General features: G+C 38.7%; 1 protein-coding gene across 3 annotated transcripts in view; it reads left to right on the plus strand.

Moving 5' to 3' along the window:
- The window catches only part of LOC134541304 (uncharacterized), a 475,001-nt gene that overhangs the window by 435,812 nt on the left and 15,964 nt on the right, over positions 1–23,225 (plus strand). For all 3 annotated transcript variants that reach the window (XM_063384632.1, XM_063384633.1, XM_063384634.1), the window contains 7 exons: positions 1,882–2,042; positions 4,499–4,580; positions 8,596–8,742; positions 13,239–13,294; positions 15,397–15,639; positions 18,357–18,574; positions 19,400–19,591. In XM_063384632.1, coding sequence (XP_063240702.1) covers positions 1,882–2,042; positions 4,499–4,580; positions 8,596–8,742; positions 13,239–13,294; positions 15,397–15,639; positions 18,357–18,574; positions 19,400–19,591 — 1,099 coding nt within the window. The remainder of the gene's footprint in view (positions 1–1,881; positions 2,043–4,498; positions 4,581–8,595; positions 8,743–13,238; positions 13,295–15,396; positions 15,640–18,356; positions 18,575–19,399; positions 19,592–23,225) is intronic.

Genomic DNA, 23,225 nt, shown 5'->3' on the forward strand with positions numbered 1-23,225 from the left:
ACAAAAAAACCCATTTTCATCTAGTTTCAATAATCGTTACATATTACATCAGCTGTTATGTGTCGTGCTGCGCCGCCCCCAGCTACTTGGCGCCCTCGGCGGTTGCCTAGTTCGCCACAGACAATACACGTGATAAGAATTTTCATCCGATCATATGTTCTGATCGAAGTAGTGTTTACACGCAGAACAAAAAGACAAAAGAGAAGCCATTTTCAAATGTTTCGCTACATAGGCGGTTATTTTGCTAAGGTATTCTGTGGACACTCCCTACCAGCGCTACCTAGTAAGAAACTGAGGAACTAGGTGCTGGTGGCAGCCATTTTGGGATATGTTTCCAGAGGGGATAACTTTTACGATTTTTAAGCAGATAATAACATGCGTTTTAAGAAATCGGAAAGGCTACCTTTTCAGTTTCTACCCAGCTACTCTACCGCCACCAATAGTATGAAAGGTACCCTTTTCAAGGGGATACAATTCTATCGCCCCGTGTTTTACACATGAGACTATCCACGGTGACCTGTTTATGATTTGTAATAAAAAAAAAAGCCTGCTTACATTTGATTGTTAACAAAATCTTAGGCTTACGTGATGTATTTTGAGGCAAGGAAATTTTTTTTGGGGGTGTTGGGTGGGGGGAGGGGGGCATTAAGGTTTTTCACCTAGTAGGTTAATGGTTGGTATATTTTGGTGTTGCGTCATTTACGAAGGGGTCGTAGTGAAACACGTGGCCTGGGAACGAGGTCGGCGTGGCTGAGCTTGCCCAGGCTTGGGACATGGGTGCATCCGGCCCCTTCGGGGCGAGAAAAGGGGGGCGAGGAGAGAAGAGTTCCGGCGGCGCGGGGCGACCTTGGCGCACTCGTGACCCTCTTGTGCTCCACGTGCTCCCCTCCCCTCTCCTCTCCACCCCCTCTGCCAGACGGCTCGGGTTCTCTTTTTATAGTCTGCATTACTCCCGGTCACATGACGTGCGATATGCATATCAACAGTGGCGTAGCAGGCGGGTGGCAGGGAGGGGGGGGGGGGGGCACCGCTGTGACGGTTTCGTGGTTACTGAACCCTACCCCCTCTCTTTTAATCCATGATGAGGGGGCGCCAGTCACCCTTAGCTACACCACTGCATTTCAATAGCCCTTTTAATGGCCCAAGTATTATTTAGTAAAAAAATTTGGGACTTTGGATTTAAGAGCAACGCGTTGCTCGGCGAGTGGAGCCAGGCAGTGCCGGCTATAAGCTTTGAATATATATACTGTATAGAAGTCGCGAGTGGATAGGATTTACTCTACGTTTTTCAGGAGCGTATGATGAGCACCTTGGGAACTTCACCGCTGCAGTGCGCTGCCGTAACGCCCTGTATCGTCTTAGTTGTTATTTACACGTTAGAGCGCAGCACTGTCGCCCGCTGTCATTCCCCGCACCCCTCATCCATCATTCACTGCAGCTCAGCGTCGTTCAACGGGAGGGGAAGGGGGTGTTTGAAGAGTTCGAGACTTGTCCGCTAGGGACCACCACAAGTCGATGCCCTAGAGATGGTGGCGATTGCGGCGGTGAATTAACCAACTACCTCAAAACCGTATTAGAAATTTTAACCTGGGCTGGCGACTTCTATACAGTATATATATTCAAAGCTACAAGTGAGGTGTGTGGAGTCCAGTCAGGACGGCCCGCTAGTGCTGGCGCGCAGTCTTCAATCAGATCTCAGCGTTCACCGTCATCTTGCAAGGTGGAGAAATGTAGACGAAGGTTTAATACAAGAACCCTCGACTGCCATCAAGTGTCTGTATGTGTGTATCGTGCCTTGACGGGGTCTAGCAATTTTCACTACCCTAAAATTACTGTTTGAAGAACGAAGTGCTCATCCCACTGGGATATGTTGTGTTGCAGAGCACAACCGCCGACAGCAGCCGGCGGCGGGGCCCGGCAAGCCCCCGGAGGCGGCGCCCGCCCCCAGGCCGGCCCCCGAGGAGCGTCTGCTGCCCCAGCTGAGGCACAACTCCGCGGGCTTCGAGGCGCTCGGCGTGCTCGTGCACTACCTCGTGTTCGACGTGAGTCCCCCTCCCTCGCCTTGCCTTCTCTTCATCGGATAGCTATGTTTGACGTGACAACGTCTAGTAAATCGATGAACGCCGGCTGCACGCACTAAAAAGTGTCCCGTTACGCTCATTGTCCCGTTACGCTCATTGTGCGCTTGCGCCGCATCTATCTCTCTTCCACTCGATTGGAACAACCATCGATTTGACTTTTTCGAGGCACATTAAACTTGAAACACTCCCATTAGTTTCCTACTTTTCCTATCATCGTCCTATCCTTAACAGAATATCACAGATTGGAAGAAGTTAAATAGCAAACATGTATAAAAGTTGTAGTTAAAATAATCTCTTCCATAAAGTAATAAACATATTTGAATTAATGAGTGCAAATAAAAGTAAATTTATCAATTAAATTGTAGATTTCATTTCACTCCTCCTTTGTATCCATAAAAAATAGTGATAATTCAATAAAAATGATTCAATTTTATTCACAAAAGTATGCAATCATTTCATCAATGTTTTGTTATGACGTGTCACGTTAAACTATCGTCCGTAAACCGACTTTACAGACAACCAATTTTTTATAGGTATGTCACAATTTGGAAATCCCCCCCCCCCGCCCCGCCCCCCCACACACACACACCTTTTATATCCACCCTTTTTCCACAATATTTTTAAAATTGGAAATTGACCTTTTGCTATGGCATAGATCACACAAAGATATTTACAAAGCCCTTGGCACAGTGTATCTGGCAGTTATCAAAATTGTAGGCGTTCCTAAAAATTTGATTCAACGCTAACCTTGATTTTCCTTCTCGAGGTAAACTATTTGCAGCAACTAGCCACTGTTAACTTCAACATCCTATTGAATCATGTGTCAGGGTTCCTGCAGACAAAAGAAAAAAATCTGGGAAAATTGAGAAAAACCCTGTGGATTGAAAAGGTCTGCAAAAACGGGAAAATACAGGTAATCAGACAGTGTCCTGGTTACAAGTCATTGTCAATTTTTCTAACCATGTAGGCTAATATCCCAATGTCTCTTAAACCTAATGTGTATTTTGATCATAAATTCACATGCCCCTAATAATAAATTGTCTAGACACACTGTGAACAGTCTGTCACCAGGGGTACGAGATAAAACAGTTGAGCTTGTGACCTCTAATGATGATGTTTGTGTTCTTCCAGACCAAAATATATTAACTTAATCATACATATATAATGTTTTAATGATATGAATACTATATTTAAGGGATAGAAACAAGTTAGAATTAATTTGAAGCCCAATCAAATATCTTGCTTTTTTACAAGCAATATGTCTGTTTCAAAGTTTGATCAAATGTTATTTTCACGCAGTTGTGTTGGTTATGTCGTGTTGAGAGAAATTATAACAGTGCAAACAGTTTAATGTAATTGGAAACATTTTACAATTTTTTTCTGCTGGGAATGAATATTTGTTAAAATGTTTTGGGTAATAGTGACTATTGTATTATATTTTCTTACTAGATAGATTGAGACAGGAAAAAATGTAAAGTGTGACAAGGAAACCAGAGAAAACTCAGGTAAATGGGATGAAGTATGTGGAAAATTCGGTATAATTTTGCCTCTGCAAACTTTAAATATTAAATAAGTAAATTTGCAATTGTCAATTAACTATTGAAACCATAAAGGTGTCTTTATATTCATATCTCGTCCCCTTATGGAGAATGTGTATGCAATGTCCATCCTTGTATGTTGGGTGAGCGTTAAAATAAGGCAGTTACAATGTAACCCTGCAAATAACGTATCAAAGCCGTGATATGTAAAAAAAAAAACTTTTTTTTTTGGATGAACAAATATTTTTGTAATAGAATTATTTTTTACTCTTTTGCTGTCTCTCTTGATTCTATCCATGGTTGTTGGTTCGATACCATTGGGTACAGTGGGTTGATAGATTAAGATTATTTAAGTAAAAAATTATAAAAAAAAATATAGTGAGTCTGTAAAGGATGTTCACATGTGTAAGTGTGGCTGGGCTGATGTATGTCAGTATGATAATAGGTAGTAGTTATGATCAAGGGCATCACCAGCCGATGGTCTGGGGGGAGGGGGGGGGGCAGTTTTGGGAAAATTATGTGTTTTTTTTGCATTTGGCTACATTTTTTTTATATCTCTAAGGCTCTAGGGGGGGGCGACTGCCCCACTACCCCCTGGCGACGCCCTTGGTTATGATGGAGTTGGTGGGAGTTGGTAGAAGTGTAGGAGTGCGGGGGGCTGGGACGCTATCTTGACGGTTAGCAAAACTGCTCTCGATCGCGCGTGTTACACTGGCCAGGAGGCTGGTCTGGCCGGGATCAGTTGGCCGGCGCGGCGCGGGATGGGAGGACTGGTCTCTAGCGTCTCGGCCAAGGTAGGCCTACTGCTCTCTGGTGCGTGGCGGTGTTGCACTCGCGGTGACTGGTGTTACTGGTGTTACTGGTGTTTCTGTTGGGCAGCTGGAGGCGTTTGCCACGCCGCAGCTGCGACGAGACCTGGAGCAGCTCAACGGAGAGTGGCTTCGCACCAGGCTCGAACTAGGCAAGGCAACTCTCTTTCTACCAAACATGTCACCTTGATCAAATTGCCACCACTGGTTAATTTTTGACGTGATAACGTCTTGTAAATCGATGAACGCCGGGCTGCACGCACGAAAAAGGCATGACTCATTGTCACGTTCCGCCTGAGCCGAGCGTGCAAGAACCGGCCAACCACCGTGCGAGAAAATCTTCTATAATATCAAACAGGTTAAGGCGGGTTTTTTAAAGTAATTGTTCGTGATTATATTTAAACAAATTATTTAAATTACATTTGCAAAAACTGTAAATAATATTTGAAAATTAAAAAAGTTTGCAATTTTTCATCAATGTGTTCTTATGACGTTATCACGTAAAATTATCGTCCATAAACCGACTTTACAAACACCACCACCCCCCCCTCCCCCCCTTTTTTTATCTGAATTGTAGAGCATACTTTCTTTGTCCCTTTTCATTCACTTTATGATATAAATACAATCACATTAAAATAGACTGCAACCCAATTGTGATTTAGCTTTTTGTAATATATTAAATTAATTATCATGCATGTAACTGCAATTATATGGTTTTCTGTAGCTGTGCTTGAACTCGTGAACCACACATCTTGTAAGAAGTTCATTGGCAGATGGCATTACATGTTTATGCATTGACAACTGTGTTCGATAGGTTAATTGGACATGATCATAGTGGCTTATTTCATTCCTGGGTATGTTCACTAATTCACAGGAACAGATTCTGTGCTTAGGCTTGCAGATATTTTGAAACCTATTTAGAATACAATTGTAGTTATGCATATACATATACAAATAGCAGAATCAAAATGCTTAAAAGTTAACTTTTTTGATCATGTTACCAAAGAGTTTGTTTGTAGTACTTCCATCATTTTTTTTTACTGCTAGCACAATCAAACATTCTCATCCATTTAAAGAACGACGATATTGTCATGCTAATCTGTGAAGTCCAAGATTTTTAGTTCAGTTTCAAGGAAATAAAACTGAACTTACAGCTTTACATAGGACATAAACTCGTCTCAGTGTCTGCACGAAAGGCTTAGTGCAGGCATGACAAAAAATGTGATAAAAAAGTCAGCCAGGATGGTAAAGCATGTGTACTTACGAGAAATTTTGTTTCGGAAGTGCAGTGGGGGAAAAATTTTCAGCTTTCCTGTGAAAGTCTGCTGATTGGTTAGATCACTTTTTTTCTAGTGGGGTAAAAATGTTATTTTTTTTGGAGAATATGACGGATGTGCAGTGAGCTGTGGATTTTTTCTGACTGCTCTTTGTTTCGTGCACTGTTGCATTCCACTTCTCCTTTATCTCTGTTCTCTCTCAGCCATGTCCGTGGCATTCAAACATAATACATTCTTTAATGCTTGCTCTGTGTGTTTTTATTTTTGGGTTTTCTATGTTTGAAATAATTTTTTTGAAGAGAGGCTGACAAAAATAAAAATAGTTTTAATTTTTTGGCTGAAACATTGGTCTGATAGACATATTCATTTTTTAATTTGTATGGCATTTCTTTGTAATAAGGGCTAGTTAGTTAAATTTATCACTATAGCTCTCTTGCATTTTAGTAATGATACTATATTTTAAAAATGTTTACTTTTAGTTCTAAGCAATATTAAGGGGGAAAAAAAAAGAAGGTAAAACAAACATGAGTAGTTACAAGTGTTTTGCTATCTAAATGAGACATAATTGTACGTGCTAAAATATGTCAAAAATATCCATAAGAAATATGCTTCACACTTATTATATTCTTTTGGATACACAAACTGTTCTTATCACATTGCAAAACATCAGAATTCACAATATGAACATGCCTATGAGAATACAGATTTAGACTGCAGAGACCACTTAAGTAGAGGTTAAACAGAAATTTCATCTGTGAGTAGAATTTCAGGCACAATACGGGAAGTGAGAAAATCACTGTGCAGACAACACTATCTCTGAAGGAGGCATAAGGTCTGGAAAACGATGAAACTGTCCTTGAAAAATAGCTTGGTATTAGATTTTGATATACGTATTTGTAAAATCCTTGGGTTTTAATTCAGACAAGATTTTATTGTTTTATTTTTTTAAATATTTTTTGTTTATAAATATACAGTAGAATCTCTCTTATCCATTACCTGATTAATCAGCATTCAGTTATTTGGTTTCTCAATTAAAAACTAAACATTTTTTTTTGGGGAGGAGGAAATAACTGGCCCGCGAAGTGTAGTTCATTAGGGAAGGGACAAGAAAGTAGTAGAACTGTGTCTTTTAGGTCATTAAAATAATTTCATTCATACATATTTTTAAACACTTGTACATTTGTACATTTGTTTTGTATAAATTACTTACAAAATTTTTCTGCATTGCATAACCTAAATATATTTTAATTCTATTATTTGTGATTTTTACTTATCCGTGCTGACCTTCTTCTTTCCCCCCAATTACCCCGGTTTATAAAGGTTCTACTGTAGTACCTTACCTTGTTGATAAATGACATTAAAATGTGTCATAATCCTTACTCTACCAAAATAGTGCAATGTTAACATACTGCATTTTTACAATAAATAATTTGCAGTAAACTTGTCTGACGGATTCATTCCGAACAATAATAATGATGAGCAGTAAGTTTTATGTTTGAAAACTGCACAAACATTATTCAATTTGAAGGATTTTTTTTCCCTATACAATAAATGTTTAGCAAAATTTTTCTTATCAATGCACTTTGATACAAACTCTGTCCTAAAATAACGGCATTCATCGAATTTCAAACATTAATATAATACATTTTGGTGGTTTGAAGTTTTATTTAAACCCTATTTATAATTTCACTCTCCCACCGAACAACAGTTAAAGAACTTATGTACATCTACATACATACAACAAATGCACAACAAATGGATGTTACACATACAAACACAAATAATTTGAACAGTTTACAATGAGTAACATCATATACAAAAAAAAATTAAAATTACTGTGGAACCCTGTTATAATGTTCCTGCATATGTTTTCCTGTTTATGTCATATTTTTAAAGTCCCAATATTTCCCCCATAAGGACAATGTATTTATTTCCTGCATATAACGTTCATAAATAGTGTAATTTCCTGCTTATAATGTTTGCTTTCTAACATTTAATAAATGGGGAAAATATGTTTTAAAACCAAATTATTCCAACACTTACATTAAAAAGTTTATTTTATGTATGTTTATGTTTACAATCACTGCCATACAATACATGAAGTTTGTTAAAATACAATTTTATTCAATATACTGAAGGTACACAATGTTCATAGTTATGTGTCAGTTGGCACCCTTAGTCAACTCTTCTCTTCCTTGCCATTCCAGTGGGTATTCAGATGCACATACATAGTCCTACGATATTTAAATTGCCAACCATTGAGCGAGGGCATAACTAAAAGTGTTTTCTATTGCTTACAAATATTTTTTTTTTCATTCATACGTAGGAATCCCAAAATTAAACATTTTCAGGTGGCAAAGGAGTAGACGTTCTCACTCTTAAGGTTGTCATCATGAATCGTGAGACGATTTTACAAAAAATGTGGCAGTGTATCTTTAAAGACAAACAAAATTTAACCAAGGAACAAGACGAAGTTGAAAAAATTGTTGGCTTGTTTCAGAAAATTCATGTATCAAGTATACTATATTTGGTTTTAACATTAAAGTTGTTTACATAGCTGAGTCCATTGGTACAAAGCTCGAACATTGTTAAGAGCTAGATTGAGATTTCCTGCTTATAATGTTTTTTTATTGTGCACCCTTTAAAAACATTATAACAGGGTTCTACTGTATATGTGTATAATTTATGGAAGTTAAGTTAGCACTGTAATGTCTTGAACAAAGTTGTTCACAGAACATATGTAATTTTATATCTTAAAAATGTTACAAATTTTTTTCATATTAAGTTGATGGTGATAGAAGTATCTTTGAGAAATGAAGAGTGTGGAAAGATGCTGTGATGTAAGTGGGGAGGGCCGAGCGTGATGGCCGGGTGTGGGGGCGTGCTGCAGAGGAGGCGCAGGCCAGCTACCGGCGCCTGGGCGAGGAGATGTGCCAGCAGGTGGCGGCCCAGCGCCGCGAGATGGAGCTCGCGGCCGCCGGCTACCAGCAGCAGCTGTCGGACTCGCGGGCCGCCCACGCCTGCGAGCTGGAGCGAGGTGAGATCCCCGTCACAACACTACTGCTCTGTAGAGTCTTTCCACGTGACGTCTAATAAATCGATGAACGCCGGCTGCACGCACAAAAAAGGATGACTCATTGTCCCGTTACACACTTTGTCCCGTTACACACTTTGTCCCGTTACGCACTTTGTCCCGTTACGCACGTTGTCCCGTTACACACTTTGTCCCGTTACACACTTTGTCCCGTTACACACTTTGTCCCGTTACACACTTTGTCCCGTTACACACTTTGTCCCGTTACACACGTTGTCCCGTTACACACATTGTCCAATTACGCTCATTGTACGCTTGCGCCGCATCTATCTCTCTTCCACTCGATTGGAACAACCATTGATTTGACTTTTTCGAGGCACATTAAACTTGAAACACTCCCATTCGTTTCCTACTTTTCCTGTCATCGTCCTATCCTTAACATAATTACACAGATGGGAAGACGTTAAATAGCAATCATGTATGAAAGTTGTAGTTAAAATAATCTCTTCGTTAAAGTAATAAACATATTTAAATTAATGAGTGCAAATAAAAGTAAATTTATTAATTAAATTGTAGATTTCATTTCACTCCTTCTTTGTATCCATACAAAATAGTGATAATTCAATAAACATGATTAAATTTTATTCATAAAAGTATGCAATCATTTCATCAATGTTTTGTTATGACGTTGTCACGTTAAACTATCGTCCGTAAACCAACTTTACAGACAACCAATTTTTTTCCAAAACAAAATCATTATGGAAATGGACTCGTAAAAAGTGAACTCTTAACGCGTTAGAAAACAGGACGTACTGTAAACAGACAGTACTAAAAACTCCGAGCAAACTAGAAATGCCAGCAGCGCCGTATTACCGCCCGAACAACATGACCATGAGCCGCTGGATTGCAGAAGTGCGAAAGCACAGAACGTCTGCTGGAAGACCTGACGCTAATAGTGGTGGGTTGGATCCAATCTTGAATTCAAATTACTGAGACAACCTCACATCTGTCTCTTGAACCCAAATATAGGTGTTTAAGGTTCGAATATAAATTAATGTATAAGAAAAAAAAATATTGTGTTTGTTTAATTGAACCCCAGAAATATTAGTTTCACAATTTATAATTTTATTTACATAGTTAATGAAAGGACCAATGTATTGGAAGATGGTAATTGGATAGCTTCATGAAAAAATATATAGGTATGTTTATTCAACTTGTTTGTTGTTAGTTTTAAATTTTTAAGATATTATTTTTTTAAATATTTTCTTAGAATATTTTACCGGCCAGTGAAATTGTTTGAATACTACAGTTTTGAATCCGTTTGTATTTGGCAAACCCTAATTCCAGTCCCAGTCAAAAAAAAAATATATATATATACAAGTTCATGTGCTTATTATTTTTGACGTGAGATAAAATTTGATACAGAAAGTTATTTAATATATACTTGTGAGAACTAATATGGGCTAGAATTCATATGCATTTTGAAGGAAGTGTAATTTTTTTATAACTCTGATACACCTATCCCTCACTTAGCACATCTTCAGATTGCGCGGATTCATTTAGCGCAATATTAATTTTACTGCCCCAGTCTTGAATAGCACGTCTGTAAATTTCAGTTAGCACAAAATCTCGGCAGGCAAAAAAAAAGTCGAGCATGACGCCACAAAGTCTGTTTCAACTTCTGTAAACAACAGATGTGCTGTGGGATATAGTTAGCCAAACAAGGGGGGGAAGAGTTCCACGCGCAGATCTGTCTACGCTATCGGCTGTTGTACAAACATCAGCTATGGCAAGTTAAATTGCAGCTATGGAGTGTAAAGGACCAAATGTTATTACGTCCGCGAGTACCGTTGTCGCCTGGCCACAAACCGGGCCGTGAACTCAGTCTAGCCAGTGGCAGGGAGTTCACTCAGACAAAAGCAACGTCTGCCCATTTAGCTGCTGGTAACTGTACGTGCTTGATCACTCATAATGCATCGTGTTCAAGTATTTGAGACAAAACTAGAAGTATTACGGCACGCAGATTATAATGAAGGCCACGCTTGTGTTGGTCACACTTTAGTTTTAAGCAAGTCAACTGTGCGCACACTCGTACGAAATAAGGACTCTTACCAAAAGTTTATATAAGTCTGATGCTGTTGGTTGTTCAAGCGGGAATATATTTGACATTATATACCGGAATAGAAATGAACAGATGATCCACGTGGAAAAGGTTGTTACATGAATGTTGCAATGAAAAAAAATAATCGTTGGCCTGACAGGATTGGTGTGAACCAGGTGGTGATATGCGAATAAGCACTTTAATTTTTTTGGGGGAAAAAAAAAAGTTATTATCCAGACAGTAATATCGGTTTCACTGTCAGTAAAGGATGGTTTGGTAAAGTACGCGGCGTGAGTTCAAGGTCACGCCCGGGCGGGCAAGTCAGCCAGCTGACTGACTATAAAGTACATAACCACGTATCACCCGTTACGTGGTGTTGTATTTATCCTATAAAGTGCGATGGGAGGCATATAAAGATAAATGGTGTGACATATTTATAGTTGAGTGTTATTCAACACATTTATATTACATAAAGTATATTTTCCTACACAATTTTGGAACACATTTAAATAAATTAGCTTTGCTATTTAAGGAAACTAATGCTTCAGAATACGAGATTTTGAATAACTCGAGCATTTTTAGGAACGAATTAGTCGTGCTAAGTGAGGGATAGGTGCATAGGTAAATTTTCTATTTATTTATACTGGACTTTTACAATAGAGATAATGAAACAATAGTACTGTTCCTATGTGGCACTAGCTAGCATAAAAGTCCTTGTATGCTAGTTGCTAGCATACTCGGTGGCAGTTCACATAACTTAAGTTGGCCACAAGTCAAGGTATACAAGGTGGATTGTAATGTTCTTGCAGAAGAAATATACCAGCATGTAATGGTCTTGAAACTTATTTTTGAAGGTTAGTGTGTGTCATGGATCCATTTGATGACTCCTTTATGGTGCTCACTTGCAGGTGTGCCAATTGTCTGTACCACACTGCCAGAAAAAAGTGTTGGTAGGTGGATTATTGGTTAGGTGGTGATTGGAATATTTTAGGATTGAGTTATTTGTGACGTGAACCTAGATGTTAGGGTTGTCGTTGCACGGTGCATGCTCTGGCCTGGATGTCACTAGCACAGCTGCACACAGCCTGTGGGACGAGTGAGAAGTAACCCTCGTGGGCATCTCAACTGACCCAGCTCTCCCTGACAGCATTGTCGTTTGAAGAACTAAACTGTATAACTCAAGTAGGGCTAACCCTAATATAGTTTCCAGTAAACAATGCTTTTCTCATGCTCAGTACGATTGGCGAATTTCGGGCCATGTGATTAGAATTAATTTATAAAAAATATTTAAAATATTTTTTTGTATTTTCTATTTCACTTTAAACTAAAAAAAGTTTTTTTTTAATGTACTACTTTGAACTTATAAAGTAAATGTAATTATTGTTCTAGAAAAAGGTTTTAGAGCTACAAATTTCACATTGATTCCATGCTTGAGTTAGATATATGTTCCAGAGAAAATTATGGACTATAGATTTGAACCAATCAACAAAAAAATATTTTTGTACATTAACTTTTTAACAAGGTTATTTTCTTGAGGGATTTTGTGATATTACAAATAGTTTTCTACTTCGTGATGGGGAAGGCGATGAAGCAAAGAGGGTCTTTAGAAACTCCTTAATTTTTGATTGCACAAGAGGGTATGAATCATGTATCCTACTTTGAAAGAGTCTGTACCAAAATTCCCAACCAACGAACAGTTTTGGAAAAAAAAAACTGGTTTCAACTATTCATGCCTTTCACGAAATTGTAATTAAATATGAAATATGAAAACAACACTACCTAAAAAAAAATCAGTGTTTCATTAAATGCTGTTTTGTAAGGTGATGCCTTTCAGAAGTCGTGAGCAATATTTAAATCTAGTTGACGCCTGGATCCCTGTGGACTGACCGAGGGCTGGAAGACCATCTATTAAGTGTTTAACTGCTTGTCTTGTGGTCCGAGAGTACACAGGCGGAGCTGCTGCGGATCGAAACTGAATCATGTTCGAGGGATGCTTGGTCGGTAGTAGTACTTCTGTACTCATGTGCCAATTTTCAACAAAATTTTAATGACTGGGAAGATTGCATCACACAATTCATGCCATCATATTTTACATCCCAGTAAATAAAAATTTTAAACAAATGAGAGGTGAAGTGTCACTTGTGTTTTAAGATATCATTTCTATAATTTTCAGTACCATTAACATTTAAACAAAATTCTGTCAAAGACACCTAGAGGCTTTATATTTCATGATAAAATGCTTGTGGGTGTAATTTTTTTTAGAACATTTAACTTGGTACCTGTTTAAATGTTTTGTACGGTCTTCGCAGAATTATAATTTCGCTTGTTCAAAATCTTATTGTAAAAAAAAATTAATCTCTTTAGTGAATTCTTTAACTCTAATGAGTTTTTGTTTCAGTTCATGAAATGCACACGGCTCGGGTGGCAGAACTGGAGAAACAACACCAAGAAGTGGTAAGTAGTTGTAGACCAAAACAAATTCAAGTAATTGTTTTGTAAACAGCAAATACAAATGCATATTTATTTGATTTTAGCTCACTACTAATGACTTTGCTTGCACAAATATGTTAGGATTGCAAGAGAAGCATGTAATAATTTTGAACATCCTTAAGTAAAGCAATAAAAACATTAAAATGTCGGGTCTTCATTGGGATAGTGTTAGTTAAATGTATAGTACATTGTTTATGTTTTGGTATATTCAGAGATCTATAAAAATTAATGATTAATTTGGGAGTGAATTTAAAAAAAATTGTTTAAAGCACCTATTTAACACATTTCCAGTCATATAAGGTTTTCGTTATAATACTTATAAGTGCATGCTGTGTGGTAGTAGTTGTGTATAATGTAATGAGAATAATTATATGGTTTAAATAATTCACACTACATCTTACAATACACTGAAAGTCTACAAAATTATTTGGTACTCTTTTTATAGAATTTTATTCAAAGTAAACAAATATTTTTTTGATTTGCTGTCTGTGTCTGAAATAAGTTTATTCTTTTTATCTGGGAGACTAGAATTATCTTTTTGCTACTTAAAAGGAAATTGGTATCATCGAGGTCATTGAAGGTGCAGTGCAGCCAAGATTGATAGATTTCTCATGATTATTATTGACATACAGTTATGGAATAATGGAGAGGTATCAATTTATCTCGTACATGCAGAAACATGACATTGATGTAATATCGTGTGAATTCAGCATTCCGTACCATAAAGTTTGCTCATGTAACAAAAAGGTGACCTTTGTAATATACTTGAAATAAATAAATCCTTTAAATTATTTTAATTATATGTGATTTGCAAACCTGCGTAATTTTTAAATAATATAATATAATGGTTGGTTTAGATTGTCACTATAGGAGTCAGTGGTAATTATTTTTTGATTCTAATATCTGGTGTGAACTTTATCACTTTTTTATTGTATTCTCTAATGTGATTACTGATGGGCGTGCCTGTAAGTTGGCAGCGCTGGAGATGGTGATTGATTGAGTTTAGAAGGTTGGGGAAACTGGACTGACCTGAGAGAACCTGGTGCCACACAGCATGACCCACTCCAGGGAGTCCACATTCTGGAAAATTGGGGAAATCAGGGAAGTCTGAGAAGTTAAAATTTGTAAAGGAAAGTCGGGGAATTTATTTTAAAACCTGGAAAAGTCATGGGAATTTTCAGTGATGATAATTTTAGGTGGGGAAATTTAATGCTCCGGTTTGCTATCTGCCAGACTGCATAGGCATTTATTTTTTCCGATGTTGGTGCTCAGTATAAATTGGTGTATGCAAGGTTCTGTGTGACCTAGACCGTCTGTGAGGTTGGTAAAGGCTGTATTTTTATATCTTTCAGAAAATTAACAAAATAGGTAAATTATTTCACAATATGGGAAGATTGGAAATATTGGTCATGGAAAATCAAGGAAAGGGTTGGTGAGATTTTGTAAATACTAATGGAAAACCTAGGTTTGACCCTGCTGGGGCTTGATTCTGGATCACCTTGTAGGGAGGTAGTTGATCAGTCACACCATTGCATCACTGCAGCCTCTCATTACTGAAACATCTAGTGAGCCAATTGAAGGACCGTTTCACGAAATATTCTTAAATTTCTTAAATCACAGGGTTATTTTTATAAACAGTATAGAAATACTATTTTCAGGAACGTGCCAATTATAACGTTAAAAGCTAAAAATTTCTCTGAGATAAGTTTCAAGATAATTTAATGGACACACTCCCCTCCCCAACTGCTTATTTTTTGATGTGCGAATATTAACTGAAGTGAGGCGTCAATAAAAAACAAAACGGAAGTTTTCCAAAAGGCTGTTGGAAATTGAAAGTTTCCTGGTTTCCCAGCACAGTGACTTGTTTATTTTGTAAACTTTATTCGGGTCCCGCCTGAGTTGCGACCTGTGGACACCCGGTGTGAGGGAAGTCTCGGTGTGCGTGCCCTCGGTGACGGAACGTGGGTCCGTGCAGCAGTAGAGGTGTGATGTGGCCGCGGCGGAGGAGCAGCGCCGGGAACACGGGACCGTGCAGGAGTAGAGGTGTGACGTGGCGCGGTGCGCAGGTGGCGGCGGCAGAGGAGCAGCGCCGGGAGCTGCTGGCGCAGCTGGAGCGCGCGCGCCAGGAGGGCGAAGCGCTGGCTCAGGACGCGGCACGGCGAGGCGAGGACCAGCGCCGCGCCGTGCAGCAGGCGGCCGCGCGCGAGGCGGAGCTGCAGCAGCGCCTGGCCGACGTGGGCAAGGAGAACCGCGAGGAGTGGCGCCGCGTCATGGACAACCTGCGCAAGGACAAGGACTCCAAGCTGCAGGTGGGGCTCCGCGATCTTTGAATATATATACACTGTATAGAAGTCACCAGCCCAGTTTTGAGGTAGCTGGTTAATTCACCGCCGCAATCGCCACCATCTCTAGGGCATCGACTTGTGGTGGTCCCTGGCGGACGAGTGTCGAACTCTTCAAACACCCCTTCCCCACCCTCCCTCAAACATGAGTTGTCCTCCACCCACCCTCTGCCCCACCTCTCATCCCTACAGTTTTGTGACGCACAAATTCTTGTTGTACGACCGTTAGCTGCAGTGAATGATTGGTGGGGGGGTGCGGGGAATGACAGCGTGCGTCAGTGTTACGCTCCAACGTGTAAACGACAACCTAAGACGATGCAGGGAGTTACGGCAGCGCACTGCAGCGGTGAAGTTCCTCAAGCTGCTCATTATACGTTCCTGAAAAACATAGAGTAAATCCTATCCACTCGCGACTTCTATACAGTATATATATTCAAAGGTATTGTCAACGTAATTCCTAATGGTTATACGATACGTGCAGATCAGATTTACAGTTGAGCCCACAGTAATTAAAACTATTTTTTACATATATTTTTTCAAATTGCGGAGATTAAAAATTATACAGTAAGTAACAATGTGGAGGGGCCTGATTTGCCACCAGGTCCTTAGTCTCTCGACGGCCCTGGCTACGACGTTAAACTAAATTATCAAACCGAGAACGGCTATGTCCCAAGGCAGAATGCGCCCCTCTTCTCTTCTCCTTTTTCAGGCATGGGTGCAAGCAATTGACAGCTACTCAATTTTTTGCACCAAACCTCGTGTCGTCTATTGGGTGTCTTACCAGTCTAATAATTAGTTGGCAGATGAAAGTGGTATTTGTTTAAACCATGATTCATATTTTTTATACATGAAGCAACTTTTTTTTCCCTTACAAAAACACTTTATATTTTTCATACAATATATATTGAAAATCGCTTACTGTCCTTAAAATTTCTTTACATAAGTGAAGTAATTTTTTTTTTTCACCTGGTAATAATGAGGTACATACCTCAACTATTTATCTATAATATATAAAATATTGTGGTAATACTTGCTGCTAGGCAATATCAAGTGAATAGGGAAAATAGTGCATATTAACTCGTGACACATTTGATTGAACAGTCAACATTAATTAGGAGGGCCAAAAATGAAAAGGCAGGAAATTTACTTTTTCCCCCCCATGTAAACACATTCATAGCAACAAAACTCTACTGATACATTGAAACTCATTATTTTATATTATATCCATATTTCATCACCCTACTAAAGCAAGTTTGTACAAACTTGGGAACTGTCTTGATTTCTCATGCTTGTGTTTGGAATTCACCAACACCTATCACGTATAGAATCCGAAGAACTCCTGTTTCGGTTGTACTTGTATATAGTACTAGGCTTACAGTGATCGAACATTTAGCTGAGCGCTGCTGCCTGTATTAGGCATATATTACTTTAGGAGACATGCAATTATATTTAGAGAATTGACCTAAAGTGTTGGTAAATGATATGAATCCTGTATTTTTATGTTTACCTTATGACTCTTGAAAACATATTGGTTCAGAAATGGTCATCTACAATAGCAACTTGTCAGGGAACTAATTTAACACAAAAATCTAAGGTTATGTCAGACGAACTTTAATTTGTACTCATGAGTAAGAAATGTAAAGATTTTGTGTGGTATATATTGTGAGTATTGGCTATTTTTTTAGTAGGAAGTTAAGGTGAGGTTTTGTTTTTCTTTTGTTTATTTATTTAAGTAGTGAATTTCTTTAAATGTCAGGTTATTGATTTATGAGAGGTGATGTTGATTATTTGTGGATTTAAGTTCTTTTGAAGTGAAAACTTCTTTAGCCGCGTTGAGCGATTTTTGGTAGAGGCAAAACTTACGGGTTCATGTCACCGACATGCTAGTGACGTGTTGTGCCAGACAGGCGAATCGCAGCGGCCTGTGTACATGTATACGCGTATATACATTGTATATACTCGACTGTATCACGTGCGTGTTGGACTTTTTTTTGGATGGGTAAAATCTTGAGAGTTCGCATCACCGATATGCTGTAGTAGCAGTAAGTGAAGTTAATTTGACCAGGTGAATAAATGAATACATTGGTAAGTCGTAGCTAGGTAATGAAATTTTATGTAATTTTTACATACCACTGACATCTATTGTGACTAAAGAATGATGTAAGGATAAATGATAACATGCTGACATCGTACTGATATAATACCAAAATCATTTTCTTACGTACATTTGACGTAGATATGATGTCATATTACAAATTTAAAAACAGAGTTTTAAGTTTTCACCTCTGTTGACAGTCCTCATGACATTAAAATTTCCTTGGAAAATAAAATAAAATTAAAATCTTATAACCTTAAAAATAGAATAAGTTAGGTTTTATCCTTATAAAAAACAATGAACTTAAATCCACAAATAATAAACATTCACTGCGTAAATAAATAAACAAAAGAAAATTGTTGAATGTGGTAAGTTTAACTTCATGTACTGCTACTACAGCATGTCGGTGACTCGAACCCGTAAGTTCTGCCCCTACCAAAAAATCCCTCAACGCGGCTAAAGAAGTTTTCACTTGAAAGTTAAAGATTGGTTACCAATATAAGTTTACATTTCCTGATGCCAGTGTTTCGGTAAGGGGGAGAGTGGCTCGTGTGTTGCCCAGACTGGCCTCGAGTGTGTCGCTGCGCAGGTGGCGGCGGGGCGCTGCAAGCAGCTGCAGGACGAGGTGCAGTCGCTGCAGACGGTGCTGGAGCTGCGCGGCCAGGAGGTGCAGGAGCTGCGGCGCCAGGTCGCGGAGCTGACGTGGGCCGCGGAGGAGGTGCAGGGCTGCCGCCTGCGCGCCCAGGGGCTGCAGGCGCGCGTCGAGGACCTGCAGGCCCAGCTGCGCGACAAGACGACCTTCGAGAGGTGCGTGCCCGGTCCCCTGCCGCGCTTCCAGTCTTACAGTGGGTAACATCTCTGTCGTGAAGTTTCAAACAGATCTCAATCACAGATGCAATGTGATACCAGAGAATTTAAAAATGCTAGTGCTCATGTGTAAATTTTCTTTTAAAGATGTTTTCAAACATTATAACATTTATCTTTTTGTATTCATCGCCGCTGTGTACAGCTTATTTAAATGTAGCCAGCGCCAGTTCGGTTCTGTTTATTCCCGTATAGAGCGCGCGCAGGTAGTCGTATATTGATACAGATAGCTCATAGATTGCGTGCAACACACGCGTTCTGTCTAGTGCCGAGTTAACTACATTTGATAGCCCATGCTTTCTCGTGGTGTGTACTACGATAGTTATGCGCTTCGACTTACTATCGCGTCACCGTTTTGTATTTCTATTTAAAGTTGAACAAAATTTTTTTTGTATTGCTTATTAATTTAAATAGTTTGGCATGTTTTTGTATACCCTACTTTTGAAATGAATGTACTTTCCATGAGTAGGTTTTTTTTTTTGAATAAATCTACCTAACAAAAATGCTTTTTTCACATAAATGTTGTATCCCTACTTTTCAAACTTGAGTTTAATAAAAATGTGCAACGATTATGCGATAAAACATTGTACTTTATTGAGTCAGAACATGGGTAATGCATATGCTTTCTTGGCTACCATTACCTCAAGCACAGATGTTGTGTTTAAACTCCAGCCTGTTGAGAACAGGCACTGATAGTAATGTGTACTGGAATGTATCTGCAGTCGGATGCAAGGAAGAGGGAGAGCTCGGGGGCTGTGTTGCTTGCAGGCAGCTGTCCAAGGAGAACAAGCAGTTGCTGGAGTCGTTCCACGAGGAGAGCAAGCAGAAGAAGAGGCTGTCGCAGCACAACGAGGAGCTGCAGTACAAGCTCAAGCAGAACAAGGAGTACATGTTGGCAGCACTGTCCACCAGCCTGCGCAGCTGCCACAACTCCACGCCCTCGTCCTCGGACACTTGCTAGTGAGTGGCCGTGCCGAGCTCTGTCGGGCAGTGCTCCCGAGCGCTGCTGATTTCCCTTCACGGAACCACGGGCACAGTTGTTGTTGGCAGCATTTTTCTAGCTCGTGTAACAAGACAGTAAAACCTGGTGCGAAATCTTCAATTAAATACAGCAAAACCCCTTATTTGCACTTTTCATGGGGACAAAGAAAAAAAGTATAAAAGGCGGGAAAGTGTAAATAAAAGGAAAAATAAGAAATACGTTAAAGTTAACTAAAATACAGTCGCATCCTGCAGCGTTCAGAACAAATACGGGCTACATTAAACATACGCATTGCACCACAGTAAAAAAATTAAAAAAAAGGGCCTAAATTGATGGAAATTTACTGTCAATAGCGCGCCGTGCGCGGAGAAAGGTCATTGTACTCGATCAGCTGTTACGGCACGGCGTAGCCGCCGGCTGGCTCTCTCTGTTCTCTGAGCTGCGCATGCGCAGTATAACTCACTCAACGCTCTGCCCAGACTCGTGACCTTCTATCAGCAGCCAGCCAATAGATGCGAGCTTAGCGGAAGAAAATATAAGCTCCACCTCCCGTGTACCAGTTTTGTCCAGTTCTAATACCAGTTTATTGGTATACGCACCAGTTTTCTCGCTGCCGTGACATGTTCAAGTTTACGTTCATCTTGATGTCTTGATACCAATAATTAATTGTTTACGATCCCCAGAAATAAATGGTTAGTTTAAAAAACATGCTTCAACTGTACAATACTTCCGAAATTATAAAATACGTATAAAACAGTTACCAAGACAGCTCATTTTATCTTGTGAAGGTTATGTCTCGTACCAGTATTTCGGCTAAGTTGTGACATAAATATAGTATCAGAACTAACATTCAGCGACATAATATTCCCAACATTTCCGTTACGTTTATACATTCGTGTGTTTACGTTTTTCCCTAGTACATTTTAGATTGTCTCCTGCTATAATTACTCGGACTTTTACACGCCTAGGCTTAAATTATTACATGTTTAGAAATGAAAGCAACTTTTCATGTTATAAAATATGTATATTTTGCGATTTAAAATGTTCATTGCCGACTATAAACGTTACGTTGGTTGGCAGGACACGGCAACGGCAATTCATTTCCCGCGGCAGCGGTGAGAAAAATGGTGGGGGAAGGAATAGCCACAAATGGACGTAATTTGGCCTCGCTTGTTCGTATGTACAACTCGGTCGTAAGGACAAATTTTGGAGAACCGTGAGTGTACGCAGAATCGAGGTTTCACTGTATGTGATTAAAATATCGTTCAGAATCTCGACAGCTATCGCAGCGCAAATCCAGCCAGCACAACTTCATCGCCATTTTGTAATGTGTTTGTTGTGGTTTTCGATATTAACGCAATCTTTGACGCGTTTCACATGTTTATTCTCGGACAATTCTTTTACAGTTTCATCATCTATGGCGATTACACCAAGTTTATGTTTGTTACGTGACGTAAATAGTGGGATGGATTTGATTTTTGAGACGTAATTCGCGTGAAAGTATTGTATTGGACTAAATGGGAACTAAACGGGACCTGAAGAATATAGTGCAAATAACGGGAAAACTTAAATGACGGTAACGTAAATAAGGGGTTTCGCTGTATAATTCCTGAAACTCATTTCAGCTTTTCCAAAACATAATTATTTTAAAACCTTTGTTATTTTTTGATTTTTTAAATAATCAGCCTCTTGATGAATGAAAGTGTTAATTATTTTGAATAGTCTAGTATTTGGTTTTAACTTATTAGTGTTGGTTATACATGTATTTTATTGTGTGCATAAATGTGATTATACTGGTGGATGATCATGAAAGTTGACAGTGCTGATTCAGTGGTTATTTGTAAAATTTTAACTCTCTACCTTCCTTAAATTTATTGTTCTACCACAAATATTTTCTATATATTTTCACTTAATGTAATATCATGGGTATAAAAGCATGCACAAGTCTTTGTAAATATCACCACTTCCTTTTTACACCAATGCTATTACACTAAATTAATATCTGTTGAAAATATTTGTGGCAGAACCAAAATTGCAAGAAAAAGCCCCTACAGAAAAGCATTGACGATGAAACTAAAAATGAACATGGTGTGATATCCAAGTTTTGAACCCACAAATTTAGCCATTTTAATCTGAAGAATTTTTCTGTTTATTTATGACAATCGTTCCTGTTTACAACTGCGTGTAATTCAACTTCAAATATCCAACTGACATGACATGTATGTTCCATATTTTAATGGCTTCGTGGACAGAAAATAGCCAGAATTGTTGTTCAGGCCAGCTGTACTTCATGATAGTGCATAGAGTGAGTCTAAATGCTGCAGATAAACTTGGGCTGCAAGTTCATAATATACACACATGACGGATGGTCTGACGTGCTTCCCTCGGCTGTTGCATATCTTTAGAAGTGGAGTTGAACCACTGGCTGGTTGTAAATAAGGGAGAAAGTGTATGACCATCTAGATAATGTTTAATTACATAATTCGTAAACACACTGCTACAACCAGCACAAAACTAGTTGCTGTTGTAAAATTTTCATTTATATAATTGGGGGTAACAGCATAATTTTCTGTACATTTTCTGACTTTTTGGTACCTTCATTTATTTCAATGAAATCTTTTTGCAACATTGCCTTTTTTTAGAATTGCCCTGTTTTATCGAATAATTGCCGCACACGCATAATCGTCACACCTATATTTTAGGGTGTCAAAATTTGGATAAAAAAACCTCTCACGTAAACGTTGCATGATGTTTTTGGTCCCGCTATTAGATTCCGAGCGCTTTGTGTAGGTATCTTTTCCGTATAAAATGATGTATTTTAAAATATGAATCTAATATTTATTCGGAAATTACCTCTTACTTATTTAATTAACGGAAATACGTCTGATGTGTAAATTTTCTTTTAAAGATGTTTTTAAATGTTATAACCTTTATCTGTTCGTCTGCATTGCCACGGTGTACCGCTTATAATAATGTAGCCAGCGCTAGTTGGCATCATTCATGTTTGGTTATGTTGCTTTCCGTATAGAGCGTGCACACGTAGTCGAATATCGTTCTCTCGCCGATTACATGCAATTCGCGCTCTTTGTCTTGCCAAGTCAACTACATTTGATGGCCAGCACTCTTTCATGGTGTGTACTACAACGATAGTTATGCGTTAGTTCAGGCTCACATTTGCATTCACATTCACATTTTGTTTTTGTACTTAAAGTTGAAGAAATGTTTTTGTCACATGAGTTATTAATTTAAATTGTTCGGATTGCTCTTGTATACTCCACCTTTAAATAAATTTACTTCCCATGAATGGGTTTTGTTTTTATGATTAACTTTACCTAACAAAAAAAATGTTTTTTCCGCATAAACGTCGCACCCCCTACTTTTCAAACTTGATTTTAGTATAAAATGTGTGATGATTATGCGATAAAACACGGTATGGTAGAACTTTTTTCATTTAAACATTTTCTAGATGCTCAGTGTTTTATCTTGAATACTTTCTGTATTTGCAACTAACAGTTGTGTAACTCATACTTCAAAGGCATATACCAGCCTTGGAAAGCACTTATGAGCGAAAGTAATATTGCTTTCAATTAACTTTTTTTATAATGTAACTTT

The sequence above is a fragment of the Bacillus rossius genome, chromosome 18, assembly GCF_032445375.1.
Source record: "Bacillus rossius redtenbacheri isolate Brsri chromosome 18, Brsri_v3, whole genome shotgun sequence".
NCBI lineage: Eukaryota > Metazoa > Arthropoda > Insecta > Phasmatodea > Bacillidae > Bacillus > Bacillus rossius.